Source organism: Trachymyrmex cornetzi, unplaced genomic scaffold (assembly GCF_001594075.2).
Source record: "Trachymyrmex cornetzi isolate Tcor2-1 unplaced genomic scaffold, Tcor1.1 scaffold376, whole genome shotgun sequence".
NCBI classification, from domain to species: Eukaryota; Metazoa; Arthropoda; class Insecta; order Hymenoptera; family Formicidae; genus Trachymyrmex; species Trachymyrmex cornetzi.
Genome location: NW_017298491.1, coordinates 263,835 through 280,564, shown reverse-complemented (window position 1 = coordinate 280,564; position 16,730 = coordinate 263,835). Strand labels below are relative to the sequence as shown.

General features: G+C 34.8%; 1 protein-coding gene across 3 annotated transcripts in view; it reads right to left on the bottom strand.

Annotated features, from left to right (window-relative positions):
• The window catches only part of alpha-Man-IIb (alpha-Mannosidase class II b), a 239,758-nt gene that overhangs the window by 109,964 nt on the left and 113,064 nt on the right, over positions 1-16,730 (bottom strand). Inside the window, exons 1-2 of one of the 3 annotated variants that reach the window (XM_018511525.1) lie at positions 14,596-14,626; positions 3,351-3,816 (exon numbers count right to left, since the gene is read on the bottom strand). In XM_018511525.1, coding sequence (XP_018367027.1) covers positions 3,351-3,635 — 285 coding nt within the window. In that variant the 5' untranslated portion in view covers positions 3,636-3,816; positions 14,596-14,626. Of the gene's footprint in view, positions 1-3,350; positions 3,817-13,892; positions 13,969-14,595; positions 14,627-16,730 lie in introns of those variants that run through there. The other 2 variants (XM_018511521.1, XM_018511524.1) reach the window with 2 other exon arrangements.

Genomic DNA, 16,730 nt, shown 5'->3' with positions numbered 1-16,730 from the left:
TAACGACGACGTCCGTGGTACGGAATTAAAGCAAATTAACGAGCGTCCTTGACTAGCAATTAAGCGCAATTGGCCTACGTCGCATACGACTAATCCGTCGCGACGACGGAGACGGGAGATTAGGCAAACGTACGCGTTAGGATTGTACGGAACACGGTTTTCAGCGCGGGCGCGATAACGTCAAATTCGATTTGCAACTCGAATTCGAAACATCGTTAGCTGCCGCCGCTGCTCATTGCAACGTAACTCGATTTGCCTTTCATCGCGTGTAACTGACGTATCGGGGTCGTCGATTCGAGATTATTGCGTGACGTATTAATTTACGTTCGATTAGTCTTTCCGGACTGACAACGCGGTTTTTTAAATCCCGTTGTTGTGCGCTCGGTTATGAAATATTGATATTGTGTTGCGTGCGCTCTTTGCAAAATATTTCAACCGATTTCGATACTCGATGAAGGATTGGCTGCAAAAATGCAACAATGGGTTGAACTAATGTTACACAGATTATTTTCTAAATGTTCGTTCAGATTTAAAAAAATCCGTGCTACGGAGAGAAATGTGGGAGAAGATGCGAGAGTGATGCGAAAGAGAAAGAGGGTCAGGTTAAAAATAGCAACGGTGAATTGCGAGTTCGACTTTTTTCACAGGTGTAACGAATGTCGTGGAAATAAGCTCGAAAAAATTTAATGCATTTTGTATGTAGCAAATTAAAAACAACGGTATGCCGCCGCGCCGAGTCGGCAGCGGAAAGTGCGACGTGGATCGTAAAACATCCGAGTAAAAAAAGGTATAAAAAAAAAAAATAAAAATTAAGCGCAACGCTTTATTACCGTTACGCAAAAGTTCAGCTGTATTATCAGAAACGATTCGCCGTTTGGTTGTGACATAAGTTGCGCCGCGGAGAGACGGTCCGTACACATAAAATGCGAGGCCAACTCTCTCGCTGTTCGCGAAACCACGTGCAGCGGCGCGTGTAAATTTCGATAGGAATTTTAGCGTGGAGACCCGTCCATCACGCCAAAAATCATAAATAATCGATGAACGAGATCGTGAACGAACGGACTACAGTTAGAAAGACTTCGCGATTCGGCAGTTTTTCCCAATTCTATTTCCGACTGCGGCTACGCAACACGCGAATTTTTTTCCGCGCGCGGCAATGCCGGGTAATTAAATTAGCACGGGATGAGAGCTCGATGCTGCATTTTGTCGTCTACGCGTATTGAGCTGTGTAATAAATATAAACGCCAAATCCATGTAACTGATACGTGGTCCTGAAATTTTTTTATAGACTATGAATGAATGGAAGCTATAAGTTCAAAGCGAGGAGAAAAAAGTGAATTTAAAAATTAAAAAAAAAATTTAATTTAATTTCATGTGAAATAATTAATAAAAATACGAAATTTAAATATTTTTCTCACTCGGTTGATTAAATGGAAAAATGAGACAACGTTTAATATACTTTTAAGATGTAAAATTAAAATTTTTAATATATATATATTCCTATTTTTTGTATTTTTCAATATATATTCTTTTTATTTTTATCGAATACGATAGACTTTTGCGCAATTTTGCAATATTTTATCTTACACTTGAATTGACTTTTATGTAAGATATTGGAACGTCTCTCGCGACTAATTGTTTTTGCAATTTTTTATTTAAATGATGTGAAGAAACGTACTTTATCTCGTAAAGAGATGCAAAGATAAGAAAAATAATCATTCTTGGCATACTATTGTACGCTACTATTAAAGAGATTTCCAACGATATCCTCTAACGAAGCAAATCTCGCCAAGTACCAAAATCAATGCTCCTTTGCATTTTGATTATAAACCGCTGCAAGTATACAATGTCGGAAATTACTACTGCGAGCAGCTAAGCACCGGAGAATAGCAGCCGGTTGCTTTGTAATTAGGCGAACATGAGAAGATTTGAATTGTAGACTCTGCTTCCGCTTGTCAGGCGCGTCAGGGACGGTATAATGCGATAGAGAACATGGCATTTATCAAAAGCGATAGAACAGAATATTGAATATATTTTATATATATTTACACCCAAAAATTGCTAATTAAATCTTCATTCACAAAGAGTTCAATGTCAGAAACAAAAGCTTGAGAATACCTTTATGAGTATATCCTTTATGAGAAACAGGAGATCGATTTTTTACCTCTCCATATTTAATGAAAATTAATTTCTTGTTTCGTCAAAATTTCTAAAGATAAAATATACGATATGAAAATGACTTTTTTATTACATCGCGCGTAAATGGAAGTATCCTCTTATTACAATGGCTAGCTATTAAATCAGTCAAGTTCACAGACTCTCGCAAGGGGGACGAAGAAAGTTTTCGCGGCTAATGACGCGGTACTTTTAAAACGACCGGACTCAGCGCGTCCATGAGGTATTGGTATAAAATTTAGTCGCTCGTATATTCCGCGGAAACTTTACCGAACATAAATACTCCGTGCCAAGGATACGCCAAAGATAATCTTGGGGATAAAAGAAACCAGCGACGCTTGATTCTCAATCCACTTTTACTGTTAACTTTATAAATCACGGTTATACGCGACTGCGAAAAGCTTTCTAAGCTCAACTTTCGTTTAATTTCGAAAAGAGAATGGAGGACTCATTTGTTGCGTTATTAGCCTTTTTTGTAGTCGTAATTTTCCCTTACGCTTCTTCATAATATATCATTTCCATGAAATAAAAATGCATATCCATATAGAGAATTTCAGAATATAGTTTTAGATACAACAAAATCTTACAATTAGCAAAAATAAATATAATCGGTTTTCTTTGTACGCCAAATAAAAAGTATCCTAAGCTTTTTTATCTTTAATTCACAAAAGAAGAATTTGCTGGAGTATCTTATAAAAATGTAGTTAAATGTAGATCTAAAAATAATTTTGTTGAATTATCAAAATAATTATGTAGGACGTTGAAGCTGGTTGCTAGAATGTCAAAACTTTTTGCAACATCATGCTTGAATTTTCTACATAATTATTTTGGTGTAACAAAATTATTTTCAGAGCTGTATCTACCTAAATTTTTAGAAAATTTCAGCAAAACCGTTAAATTCTTTCCATATGCGAGCATATATAGAAGAGACAATTTACTATTTCACATATCTGTCTGAGAAGTTTTTCATCACTTTTCTGAAAGTAAAATCGTGACACAAGAAGGACAGCATATAGAAACCGAGACATAAGTGTGCACGACGCGAGAGAGGAAAGGGAATAGTTCGGAACAAGTAGCACGTACGCGAGAGGAAAACGAGAGAAGTGAAAATACCATGGAAATTGCCTCGGACACGACCGCTTTTCGAGCCACACGGAAATGCGAAGTGTACCTACCTGAAAGTCGAACTTGCCGAACTCCTGCTGGGCGTCGATATCGGCGTTTCGCGGCACAATTATGGGACAGGTGGCGAGCGACACCTGTGCATCTGGCGACTCGCTGTAATCCGGAGTGACGGAGGTCAAGCTGCGATCGAATCTGAGCTCCTCGTTCAAAATGGCAGGATGGCCTGATGACGGCGCCTGGACCTGGCTGACGTAGTACAGGCATAGTAGGAGCGACAACACCACGATGCAGAGGACGAAGACGCGGCCGGAGCCGCGACGCAATATTTTGTACATGATTCGTTTAGCGCGACTCTCGTTGCTTGTAGATTGCACAGTAGATCACGGTGATTCATCTAGAGATCGAGCGAATCGTGCGATAGTGTTCCGAGTCAACGGCGACGATCGACGATCGATCTTCGGCCTCGGCTCCGTCGTTCGTCGACTTCATGGAACGTTGTTGTGGCAGAAGGACAGTCTGAAAAGAAAAGAAACACATTTTAGTCCAGAAATTTTAGAAATAAAATTATTTAGTTCAATACAATATCCTTAATACACGGAAAGTATTCTTAGTATAGTTCTGAAAATAATTTTGGATCACATCAAAATAATTATGTGGACATTCAAGCTCTCTAGTTTCTATGTATAAAATATTAAAACTCTTTGCAGAATCACTCATCATGTTTATGCGTCTTATATAATTATTTGGATGTTTCAATAAAATTCTTTTCAGATGTGTATTTAACTTAATTTTTAGATATTTTTTAGCAACACCATATACATAATAATTACTATCCTAATTTCCAAAAAATTTTTTTTTTCATTTTGTACACATCAATATTATTGCAGATATATTTTTGTCGCGATATAACTCTGATTGAATATATAAATTCATAAGCTTATAACAATGATACGTAGAACAAGCTTCGTGTCGAAACGCATTGAATCGAAATCATTTTGTACAGTAGGTATGCTATGATCATAAATGATAATTAATTATAATATACATATATATATATATATATATACTGAGCCATTTGCCATTGACTGATCGAAAATATGCAGACGTTTTAATCTCGTCGAGATGAGAGTACAAGAGAGATTTGCATCGAATTAATTAATTTCAATTAATTCAATTATTCGAGACAGGAATATGGATGATATAATACTTTATGTCTAGCAATCATCTAGATTATTACGCGGGGAATTAGAAACTGTCATTGACTTTATTATTATTTGCTATATCTGGATATATACGGAAACCGAAGTAAATCGAATTTAAAGAACCGTTGTCTTGTTGCTTTGCTGACATTTAACGTCGTACACGCGAATGTAACGACATGGCGGCCCAGTTATCGCTTATTCAGACTGACGGGATACAGAATTACAACTCGACACATACGCTTTGTACGAAGATCGAAATAATCCATGCACCTGTGTTTTTCCACGCGAAATATGTATCTTTACTCACGAATAACCAAGGTCGGTCGAAACGCGATCGATCAACTCTTTGCTAACAGTTTTCTTCTCTACTTTTCTACATCATTTACGACAAATGATCATCTATCTTCATGATAAAGAGCCCCCGCACACTTTTATTACCTCGTAGGTAGAAAGGACACACACACACACACACTGAAAGAAAAGTTTTTGGTGTTTAGATAATTACATATTACTGTGAATATTATTACTGCTGTAATATTAGTAATAAAATAGCTATAATAATTTTTTATTGTCAACTATATATAATTTATTGATAGAACTATACTTGTAAGTATTATTATAACACTAACATTATAGCATCAATAACCATAATTATAGTAACGTGTAATTATAGTTAGAAAAATGTTTCTCTCAGTGCAATACACATATTAAATTGATAATAAAAACGACAGTAATCGTTTAGGAATATCTGTACTGCAAAACTTTTTGTGTTAACAACAAATAAATTGATAATCAATAAATTGGACTAATTAGGTGATCCGTTATTGATACAAAGAGCAATACTGTATATATGTGTGTGTGTGTAAAGAATTTTGTAAAATCATTCTGCATTTTTAACTATCTTTTTATATAAATCCTTCGGAAATATATATATTTCCGAACGATTAATATAAAAAGATAGTTTAAAATGCGGAATGATTTTACAGAAATTTTTTTTACATCACGATGAAATCGTCGCTGTCCCGATTATACCGCAAATAATGGACCAACCTGTATTCCATCGCGAGATAGAGTTAATCGATGGCTTTCATAAACATCGATGGATTTCTCGATGAATTGCAAATCGAGATTGTTCCTATGGATACCAACGAACATTTTCCAAAATCGGAAAAGCAACAGAGAGAAAGAGAGAGAGAGAGAGAGAGAGAGAGAGAGAGAGAGGGAGAGAGAGAGAACGAGTTACTGTAATCGCGCTGCGATTTAATTCGGTCATTGTACGATAAGCCTCGTGAACCAGAGACACAGTGTATATATTTCGTCGGAACCTTTTGCTCGCTAAAACTTCCAACGCGATATGTAAGGTCGCTTCTCACGCGATAATCGATCGCGTCTGTCATATAACTCCTCGCTCAGTGCTGACAGAAACCGTAACCAGAACATAAGAGGCAAGAACGAAAGCTATAAGATAGATAGCTATAAATAGATCTTTATCTATCTATAGAGAGAGAAAGGCAAAGAGAGTGAAAAAGAGTTAGTTAAAAGGGAAGCGCGCGGAGATTAGAGTTTAATTCGATATTAATTCGACGCGTACGAGACAGACGATGTATACGCACGATGGAGAAGGAACAGCAAGGACTTCGTTCAAGCGCAACGCGATAGAAACTGTTCGTCCGAAAGTTCACGGAGAGATTAAACCAGCTAGCCACGTCAACATTATTGAAGCGCGTATATGAGGACGAAACGGCTCGTAGGAAAATGAACAGTCGCGGAAAGCGATGGAAATCCGAGAGTAAATCTACAGTTAATTAACCCGACTGACAGAATAACGGAGTAAGTCAGTATTTGGGAGATAATTCGTATTATAAATCCGTCATTTTTAATTTTGTTGTACAAATGTAATTAAAATGCGATTGTTATTATCATTTGAAAAATTAACATTTCTTGTTTAATCATTATATCATCACAATACATTTTTTTAAATAGTTTTTCTTTTATAGAATCACAAAATTAAGATAGTGCTGCTGATTTTTCTAAGCAGATTCGTACATTTCTATTTATCGCGATAAGAGAAAAATATATCATTTATGTTATTATTCCGTTCCTACGAAAGTGGAATATGTCGTGTTGTATTTATCTATAATAAATAAAGCAGGAGTCGTTCACATATGAATAAATTAAAATTAATTAATTGTTCTCGTGACCACACACACAACAAAATTATAAAACAAATGCTAAATATATATGATGTGTGTTATCCGCCAAATTAATAAACGTTCTAAACTAAATGTTTGCAGAGCCACAAAAGCGATGGAATCGATGGAAGCGATTTACATTCGCGCGCACATCATTGTTGGAAACAATCCATATTACTATAAATCCAATTACCCGATATGAATACCATAAATTCAATATTCTCCCGCCGCAATCTCAGTACTATCGAAGTAATAATTAATATACGAGCCGCAAGTAGAGAGCCGATCAACTTTCGAATACGGAGTTTGCGGGCTCAAGCGCGCCACGAGCTTATAAGTGTCCCCTCGCTCATCATCACTTCCATTCGTGATGAAGATCCAGAAGTTCCATGTCGGGCTTCAATTTTCTCCCCGAGGACCCTAATAAAAACGCAAGGAGATTGAGGAGACAAACGAGAAGGACGCGAGCATGGCTGGATGCTCGTCAGGTGCCGGTCCTCCAGTCATTCAACCAACATCCCGAACGTAATCCCTTTGTCCGTCCACAACGAGGACGATGAAACGTGTCGAGGATGCGTTATCGAGACTCGTTCGATGTGCTCACGATCGAATAGCACACGTTGATAAAAGTGTAAAAAATATCCGAATCAAAATTCAGCCAGTATTCAGGCACGCGATCTATTTCCTTATTCCGATTGGTTTTACATTACACGAAACATATTTCTTTTGTGATATATGAGTACTCATTTCCATTAACTGTATTTTTCATCGTATATTATAAAAAATTTCTACGGTTTTAATAGTTTCGCGTGAATGCCCAAGTAGGTATTCTTGACGCGAGCCGAATTAATTAGACTGATATTATATTGACTTGAAACGGACTATTAGTCAAACTCTAATTTAAATATTTCTAGAAAGTGGTATTGGAATACGAAATCACACAAAATTCGCTTTTTCTCAGTAATTCTAAGATGATTACCAAGCTTGAAAATTCATGTCGTCGCTACTGCCAACGACTATCGATCCGAGTGAACTGACAATGAAAAGTACTATTGGTTTCTAGGCTATTCCATCGCGGCGAACAAGAGTCCTACGACTGCGGATTGCAGTGTAACGGTGTCAATACGCGAATTTGCACGACTAGAATTATATGCAAAGACATGACATTAAAACAGAAACCGTATACTCGAGCTGTAATAAAAAACAAATGATAAATTTGTTAACGATTCGTCGTATAGGGTCATTTTCATAATTAAATTGATTTATTTTTGTTTGAAGTCTTTTACATTAAATAAAAAATTATGTTAAATTCAGTAACAACTCTCTATGAATCATTTATTTATGTGGAAGCAGAAAAGATAAAAAAAGCACAGGAATTTTTTAATGATGTTACTCAAAAACTCTACTCTTCTTATTTTGGCAAATATATTTAAAATTAACGAAAAAATATTATAAAAATCATACTACCAATTTAATATAAGAAAAGTAAAATTTTATCGATTAATATTATTAAGAAAAAAATCAATCTTAAAATACAAACATTGTCTTTTTCAAGAACTATTAGCAAAAATCAAATATTATATATCCTTAACGTGATGTGTTGATGTGGAAATCAATCACGGAATATAACATCATCACAGACTATAGAATTTTGAGAATTATTACATATCATAAATTAGCTAACGATTGGAAGATCTGCTTGGAACATTTTATTTTTATTACTTTGCAGAAAAAAAAGAGATAGGTACATTTCAAACTACTAAAGAATGCTGTAGAGTTTTGTAATTGTGATACTTAATCAGAGTGAAATAATGGATTACATACAGAAAAATACATAATACCTTTATAATAATACTGTATTCAAATATTAATTATTTTATTTCAAGTGTTTCAAAAATTTATACATCTGTAAATCTTCTACGAATTCATCACGAGCATTAAATTTATTCTGAATCCTAGTAGATAGAGTGAAACTATTTGAGCATAGGGGCAAATTGATCAAATGCAAATATCTAAATAACCAAAATATATATAGATACGTCTATGCATGCGTAACGTAACACAAAGGCAGAGATTACTGTGCCTTAATACAATAATCTGTGTCCGGCTGTCAACAGTCAGATACGTGTGCTTTTTCATTTTTATATATCAAAAGAAAAATTATTAGGTGAGTATTCTTTTTGGTAAGTCTACATGATAATTAAAGTGATTAATAACAATCAAATGTGTTTTTTGGATATAAGTTATAATCGTATTTTTTAACTTTAATGTTCAAGTTGCTATTTTATTTACGGTTTTTCAATTATAAAAAAGTATTTCAGTCAATAGCGATGTGAGACTTGTTAAGCCAGTATTTCATAACTAACCTTATAAACTCAGCTATAATACTTGAATGAAACCTGTCTTTATCAATGATTTTTATTCTAAACAATATTTTTATTTTTAGACAGTATATGTGAGAAACACAATCAATACTAGACATTTAAATGCCTATTACGGTCGAAGCTGGATCATCGTTGCTTTAAATAATTCAATCTTGAATTACTAATATATACTATATATGTACTTGCATATATACCATATTGTAGTCCTTTTCAAACTGCGCGCGTAAATTGTTTTTATTCGCGGACTAAATAAACGCAATTAAAACTACTCTAGTAATATTGCGAATTAAATTGACAAGCAATTTAATAATTTGATGCTACCATCAAGCATCATATATTATAAAGATGTTAATATATTAAAACTGTTAATAAATTTATTGTGAAAAATATTACCTCGGCCGGGACTTGAATCCGGATCTCTTGTAAACCGTACGAGCGTCCTATAAGCCATTAGACCACCGAGGCCTTGTCGATTTTTGTTCTATGTTAACGATTAAACATATATTTTATGTTTAATTATTATTGTAAAGAGTAAAGATTTTAATTTTTCTAATTTTGTTAATTAAAAGAGAGAGTATTACAAAAAGTTATACTCTCTCTCTCTCTCTCTCTCTCTCTCTCTTAAAATGAAAATAAAAATTTGATTAATATACATAGAATCCTTTCATGCTGTTAATATAATATATAATCTCATTGAACGATTATCTTCATGATTCGACTTATTCTTCGAGGATACTCAACATGCCCCATAGATAGGGCATATTTATTCACTTTGCATCCTTGTAATTAACGTAATTTTTTTCTTATTTACGAGCTATATTAAGAATTTATAAGTAATTAATTATTGAGCCAAATGAACATGCAACGTTTTAAAGCATTTACCATTAGACTATCGTAATTGTGTGAAGATTTATAATAATTTAAAGAAACAGTGTCACAAAAATAGCCCCGCTCTATCCAAAGTTTAATACTTAAATTTGAATTCATTTAAATTTCATAATCGAGATTATTAAATTTAAACAAACTTAATTTTTACCTATTATATAAAATCACTTGGTCGATAAAATTTTATAATATCCTCCGAGAAAGAAAAATTCTTGTTAAATATATGATAATAATGAGTTTTTCTAAAATTTGTAATAAATATATTTTAAGATTATTATCAAGAAAATATTTTTTGTTAAAGATAACCGTTATTTGGAAGAAAAATGTAAACTGACACAATGAGAATAACTTTTTTCATCAGTAGAAAGATATTTTTCGTGTGTAGTATATATATATATATAATAAAAGTTTATTGCAAGTTCAAGTTAATCTTCGCCAATGTCACGAGACGCCACAAAATGTTATCGTGGCACTCGATTAAATTCTTTCGTCAAGAACCACGGAGACGAATTGAGAAAGCTTGAAATTAAAGCCTGTCTCTACGTGAGACGATACGCGGCAGTTGAAAAAGTCGTCGGCCAAACGTGCTCGTAGTGAAGAGTTCGCGAGCTTTTTTCCTGAAGAAGATACGAGGGAAGAGGCTGTAAGATCGTCGCGAATCGCCGAGCGAAGAAAGGATGCTTGCTTTTTATACGGTGCAACGCAGGGAAACTTTGACGAGAAAACGCTCGCAGCAATCGCGAACGGGGTAAAGCCGATTTTTCGAGCTAAGCATAAAAGTGGCAAAGCACTCGGAACTTGTGCACAACGAAAGAAACGATCTCTTTCTCTCTCTTACTAGTCCTCTCTTCGTCTTTCTCTGTTTTTCTCGTTCTCTCTCTCGATCTTCTTCTGGTTTGCTTTCGTCGCGTGCCGTATTTCGCATGTTCGGACGCGCTTTAAATTGGACGCCCTTTAAAACGTGAGAATTATTCAACGCTCCGCGTTACGCCTCCGCCGTTTGTTATCTCGCTTCTCGCGCGTGTTACGTGACTCGAGTTACGAGCGCGCGCTGAGAAAAATGTCGCGCCGTCGACGGTACATTATGATTATCTATAAGGTATTAACTCGTTCTCCGTTGATCCACCGTATGTTCAGAGCGAACGTGTCTCTTTGATATTTTTTATCCCTCATAGTGCATTATTATTCGTAATAATAATTACCTCTTTCAATAATAATCTAGATCGTTATAGAAATAAATCAAATGAAAAATAAGTATCGAAATAAGACTTGTTAGTTTTAAGCATTAAAAGTTAAACTTGTGCCAATTAAGAGCAATAAGCCAGGCACGATTTTAAAGCTTATAAAACTAAAATGTTTTTAATTCTCTTGGGAAATACATTGTAGTTTTATAAATACCAATGTCGTGCCTGGCTCATTGATACAAGTTTCAACCAAATAAATAAGGAAAGGGCAACATATACAGTCGAAGCTAGATTTTTATACTTAATAATATTCGAATCCTAGTTCCGGGAATATTTTTCACAATAATTTACAATAATTCTTTTGTTTTAAGATGCTAATAGCATCATTATTAAATAAACGATCAATTTAATTATGGGGTGTATTATTATTTCAGCTTCAATTTATGATTTCAAGTCCGTCAGTAAGCACGCAGTTTATATAACTAAAAAATGTATTTAGAATTTACATTAAAAAATATTATTAGGTATTCCAAGATCTAGCCTCGACTGCAGCCCTTTCCTTATTTATTTGATTTCGCAAAAACGTACTCTGTATATTTATTCTTAATATTCTTAGCCGCATGCGATTTTTATTTATAACGTACTATTGCATGTACGTATATTTCAACGTTTATCAAAATGATCAAGACGCCATTTTTTAAACTTAATTTTTCAACGTACGTTGTTACTGCATTCAACACCACAATTATTAATTTACACGGCGCGCAAAATCTCCAAATGCCGAATTTGAATTTTATTTACTAAACATGTGCGTCCACATTGTGATGTAAATACGTAATTAAAATCAAATGATTAGCATTAAATGTGCGGTGCGATTTAAACAAAATTATCGTATTTTGCACGAATGTCGCGGTTGCTTCCACGGCTCGGCAATCAGCGGCGAACATTCGTTGTAAATTGACGGTAATCCGGACGGCTACAAAACATTGCTGCGGCAGAAATTCAAACTATTGTTCGCGTTTTATAATACGATTCAGCTGTGTATTTTACAAAGAACTTTTACTTCATAAAGCGCGACGCACGTAAAATAAATTTCAAAAAATGTGCGTAAAACAAAAGACTGTGTTTAAAAGCCGCGTTGCTATGTGTCAGCATGTAAATAAAAGTCGCGCAAAAACGGCGCTGTAGATGCCGGCTAGTTGTTATACAAAGCTTTTTCTCAATGTTGATTCATATAAATATATCCATTTTCGTTCCAGTCTGCGAGAGTGGCTCGCGGCAAAAACCAGTCCGCCCCTCAAAGAACGTTGTATATCAATTTTTGACGAGATGAAGTTACTACTACAAGAATGCATATTACTGTAAAATTTTCTTTTCGTTCTTTTATCAAATATATATATATTGCAAGTAGCATGTTATAATTATTTGCATATTACAATAATAAACATATACTAATTATGTATTGCAAAGATATTCGTGAAATTTCTTTTACTTAAAAAAAAAAAAAAACGACTACTACAAGTGTGCATATTATTGTAAAATGTTTTTCGTCCTTTTAACAAATATATATTATACGTAACATATAATTATTCGCATATTACAAAAAATGAACGTATATTAATTACGAATTACAATGGTAGTCATAAAAAAATCTTTTGTTTTAGAAAAATTACTGCTACAAATGTACATACGAGGGTAGATGAAATATAAACGAGAATTTTTTTTTATTACTTATTGGACGAGAATAAAAATATAAAGAAAACAAATTATTTTTCTACATAGTTCCCTGCTACATTGATAGATTTTTGCCAATGGATAGGCAGTTTGGCGATCCTGTTTTCATAAAAAGTAGTAAGTTGTGTCTGCAGCTTATTGTGTACGAATTCCTCTACATCGGCATCGTATTATTGTCTTCCCAATTCTTCTTTCAGCGGTCTAAACAAATGATAATCCTATGGAAAGATTTGTCTCAATTTTTGCGCGATTATCATTTGTTTTAGTCGCTAAAATAATTGGCAGACGTAAGGAGAATTCGAGGACGTAAAAACGGGATCGCCAAATTGCCTATCCGCTGGTAAAAATATAATAATGTAGCAGAGAATTAAAAATAATTTGTTTTCTTTATATTTTTATACTCGTTCAATAAATAATAAAAAAAAATTCTCATTTACACATTTGACCTGCCCTCGTATTATTGTAAAATGTTTCTCGTTCTTTTATCAAATATACAAGTAGCATGCTATAATTATAAGAACGAACATTAACACTAATTACGAATTGCAAAGATATTCATGAAAAATTCTCTTCCTTTAAAAAAAGCAAGATATACACAATAATATATAATATTAAAAGTAGCATATTATAATTATTTGTATATTACAAAAATGAACGTGTACTAATTATGAATTTCAAAGATAATAATGAAAAATTCTTTTCCTTTTCAAAAAGCGATGTACAACAATATATTGAAAGCAGCATATTATAATTATTCGCATATTACAAAAACGAGCATGTATTTAAATTACAAATTGCAGAGATATTAATGAAAAGTCCTCTTCTAAAAAAAAAAAAAAAGTGATGTACAACGAAGGGAAGCTCCGCACGATGAAATTCATTTATCTTATAACATTGTACCGCGTTTATTAATTTCGTTTTCCGATCTTGTAATTTCGTAATTTATTCATCAATTGAACTTGATAACTTCATCATAGCTGCATGACGAGATAATGGAAAGCGGATTCGTACCTTGATAGCGATTATGCAAAGTTGATCCGTGCTCGAAGCTCTTGTTTCAGTCGTGTGACAGCAGACGTCCAGTCGCGAAAAGAAATCACGACGTGCTGAATTCACTGCCCGAGCGAAATAGTTTTGACACGTTACCGGCTCTATTCGTTTGGTGCGCGAACGGAGTAATATACGAGAGAACTTTTTCACTGCCGCAGACGCAACGTCGTGCTTAGCAGAGAACCAAGTCACCTCCTTCAAACACATTTCTGAGAAATGTTAACATCACGAGCGCTATCACAGCATTTTTCGCGAAAATATCCGTAAAATGTACACCAAATCGATGTAAGACTATCATTAAAAGATCCTCAGGAAAATTGCTTAAATATCTCATATTCACGCTATCAACTATAATTAGAATATCTATCACACGGAATATCTACAGTAATCTCCCCAAGTAGAGTTCCTAAGAACGACACGAATTCGTCGATCTGTATTATTTACTCTCGAATGAGAGAAACAAACGCGAATCATAGAGTAGCCTGGAGGCAGAAAGAATGGAAAAATAATTTGAATTTTAAATGGTCTCTCAACGTAGAAGAGAATGAACAACTACTACGATAATAACTGCTAAATAAAACGGGAATGTAGTTGAAGATTTCGGAAAAGGGATTGAAGATTCAAATGCTCTCTCTACAAGTGCTGTAATCTTATTGTTTCTTACTGAAATCAACTCCAGGCACGCCTGTCTTACGCCTGCACCAGCACGTAACACCGAAACTGGACTGGCTGCCGAGAGCAGACGAATCTCCGTGAAAAACTGTCGTCGCGACGCGACCACCCCGCGATTCGTAACCCTTCGTGCTCGTGTACTATCAACCGCACACACGGGGCAGGTGCACGGATCGCCCAACCACAACCGAGAACCACGCCGTACTAAACTCGCGGCTCGCGGCTCGCGGCTCGCGGCACGGGCGGCGGAATGGTTTTGACACGCCGCCGGCTATATCCGCTTTTCCGCCGACGCGACAGTCGCGAGGGGCGCATGTGCCGATATAATCCACGCTTGTGCCGGCCGGCGTACGTTCACCCACACACACAAAACGCACACGTATGTTGCGCGCCCACACACACACACAACAGACGCCGCTGCACATGCAACCGACTGCTCGTGCGAGAAGGGAGGTGAAAAGCGACGAGATGGAGAACACGCACTCCAAGAGAACTTTCCACGCCCGTAGGGTGTTTCGACTCGAAGAAGAAGAAACGAGGAAGGGCCAGAAGGGTCACCGCGAAGACTACCGATGTTCGGCCAACGGTTCCACCAAGTTACATGAAATCTTCCTTTACAATCGTTCACTGTGTATTTTCTTTCTCTCCCTCTCTCTCTCTCTCTCTCTCTCTCTCTCTCCCTCTATCTCGCGCTATAATTTTTTCTCAAATATATTACAATTTTCTACGTTGGTGTTTTAAATTAGAGAAATTTTATATATTTTAAATTTAGAACTTTCCGACTCAGAAAAATTCCCGCAATTTTTTTTATAAACGTCACGCGAATTGAGAAATATATGCTTTAGTTGCCTGATAGTGTTTATTATAGTAAAATATATAATGTTTTCAAGTGTCGAGATAAATTTAGTTGTTAACTTACAACAAACAAATTTTTAGACAACAATTTGATTTTGCCAAAAATATTTAAAATCACGTAATATAAAAATGTTGCTTAGTTCGCGTAATGAGCAAGAGAAATATAATTATACAGGAGATGACTTTTCTAGCTACTCGTATTATTAAATTCGGATTGATGGACAATGAAATAACCTGAATGATACTAGAACTATCGTCTGACGGAAGCAGCTGCATGTTTAATGTATCAGAGAATCATCCCTAATCAGAACGATCGGTCGATTATATGATTAGCACATCTCTACTCTGATATTTATATATAATAACGATTGAATGTATGTTTCAGTCGTAAAAATTGCATGCATACAATGTATGTATTGCAATCACAAAATATTAATAACCGGTAGAGGAAACTCCACGTTTGACTTATTAATTAATATTTCGCGTTAAAAATCGCATAAAATATTAATTGTGTGAGCAAAAAATAATTCGGAGTTAATCGAGGAGTTAAGTATCTTTTAAAAAATAAAGGTAACTATTTGTTATCATTGAATTTATTCCTCGCTTATTTATTAATGATGTATTACAAATATTTTTTAACAAAATCAAAAAATTATGAAATAATAACCGATTTTTCTTTATTATATTTAAAAGTAATACAAAAAATTTGACAATTTAGAACCTGGATCCAAAATTATTTCAATAAGAGAAGTAGAATATGTTTTTAAAAGGTAATTAAATACACAAATATTAGCCTTAATGAATCATTTCATATGTGTATATAAAATTCGTTTTTATACGGAAATGTATGAACTTCCAATTCCAATCACTTTTTGCAGAAACTATATGTATCTGATACATCTTTAACGATAGCCGAATTATATTTTTAATGAAATTTGTCAATCTATTAATGACAGGGATATTTTATGACAATGTGATGACAAGATATTTACCGAAGAAGGATAATTTTTTCCCCGAAGAGAAAACGCCAGTTCAATTAATTTTAAGCTACAAACATCAAATGTCTGTCCTCTCTGTGCGAATACTCCATGATCGAGCTCGGTGTTACAGCGCATAAGCTCAGGAACTTTTCAATCTCGTGGAACACGAGCGCGCAGAGGGCATTGTCGTTGGACAGGATTGGCACAGGTTCGAACTTGATCGAACGGCAATTACGTTGATTGAAAGGCCAACACGAGTGTCGCCTGCGTACACGGAGAAGCGAAGATTCCC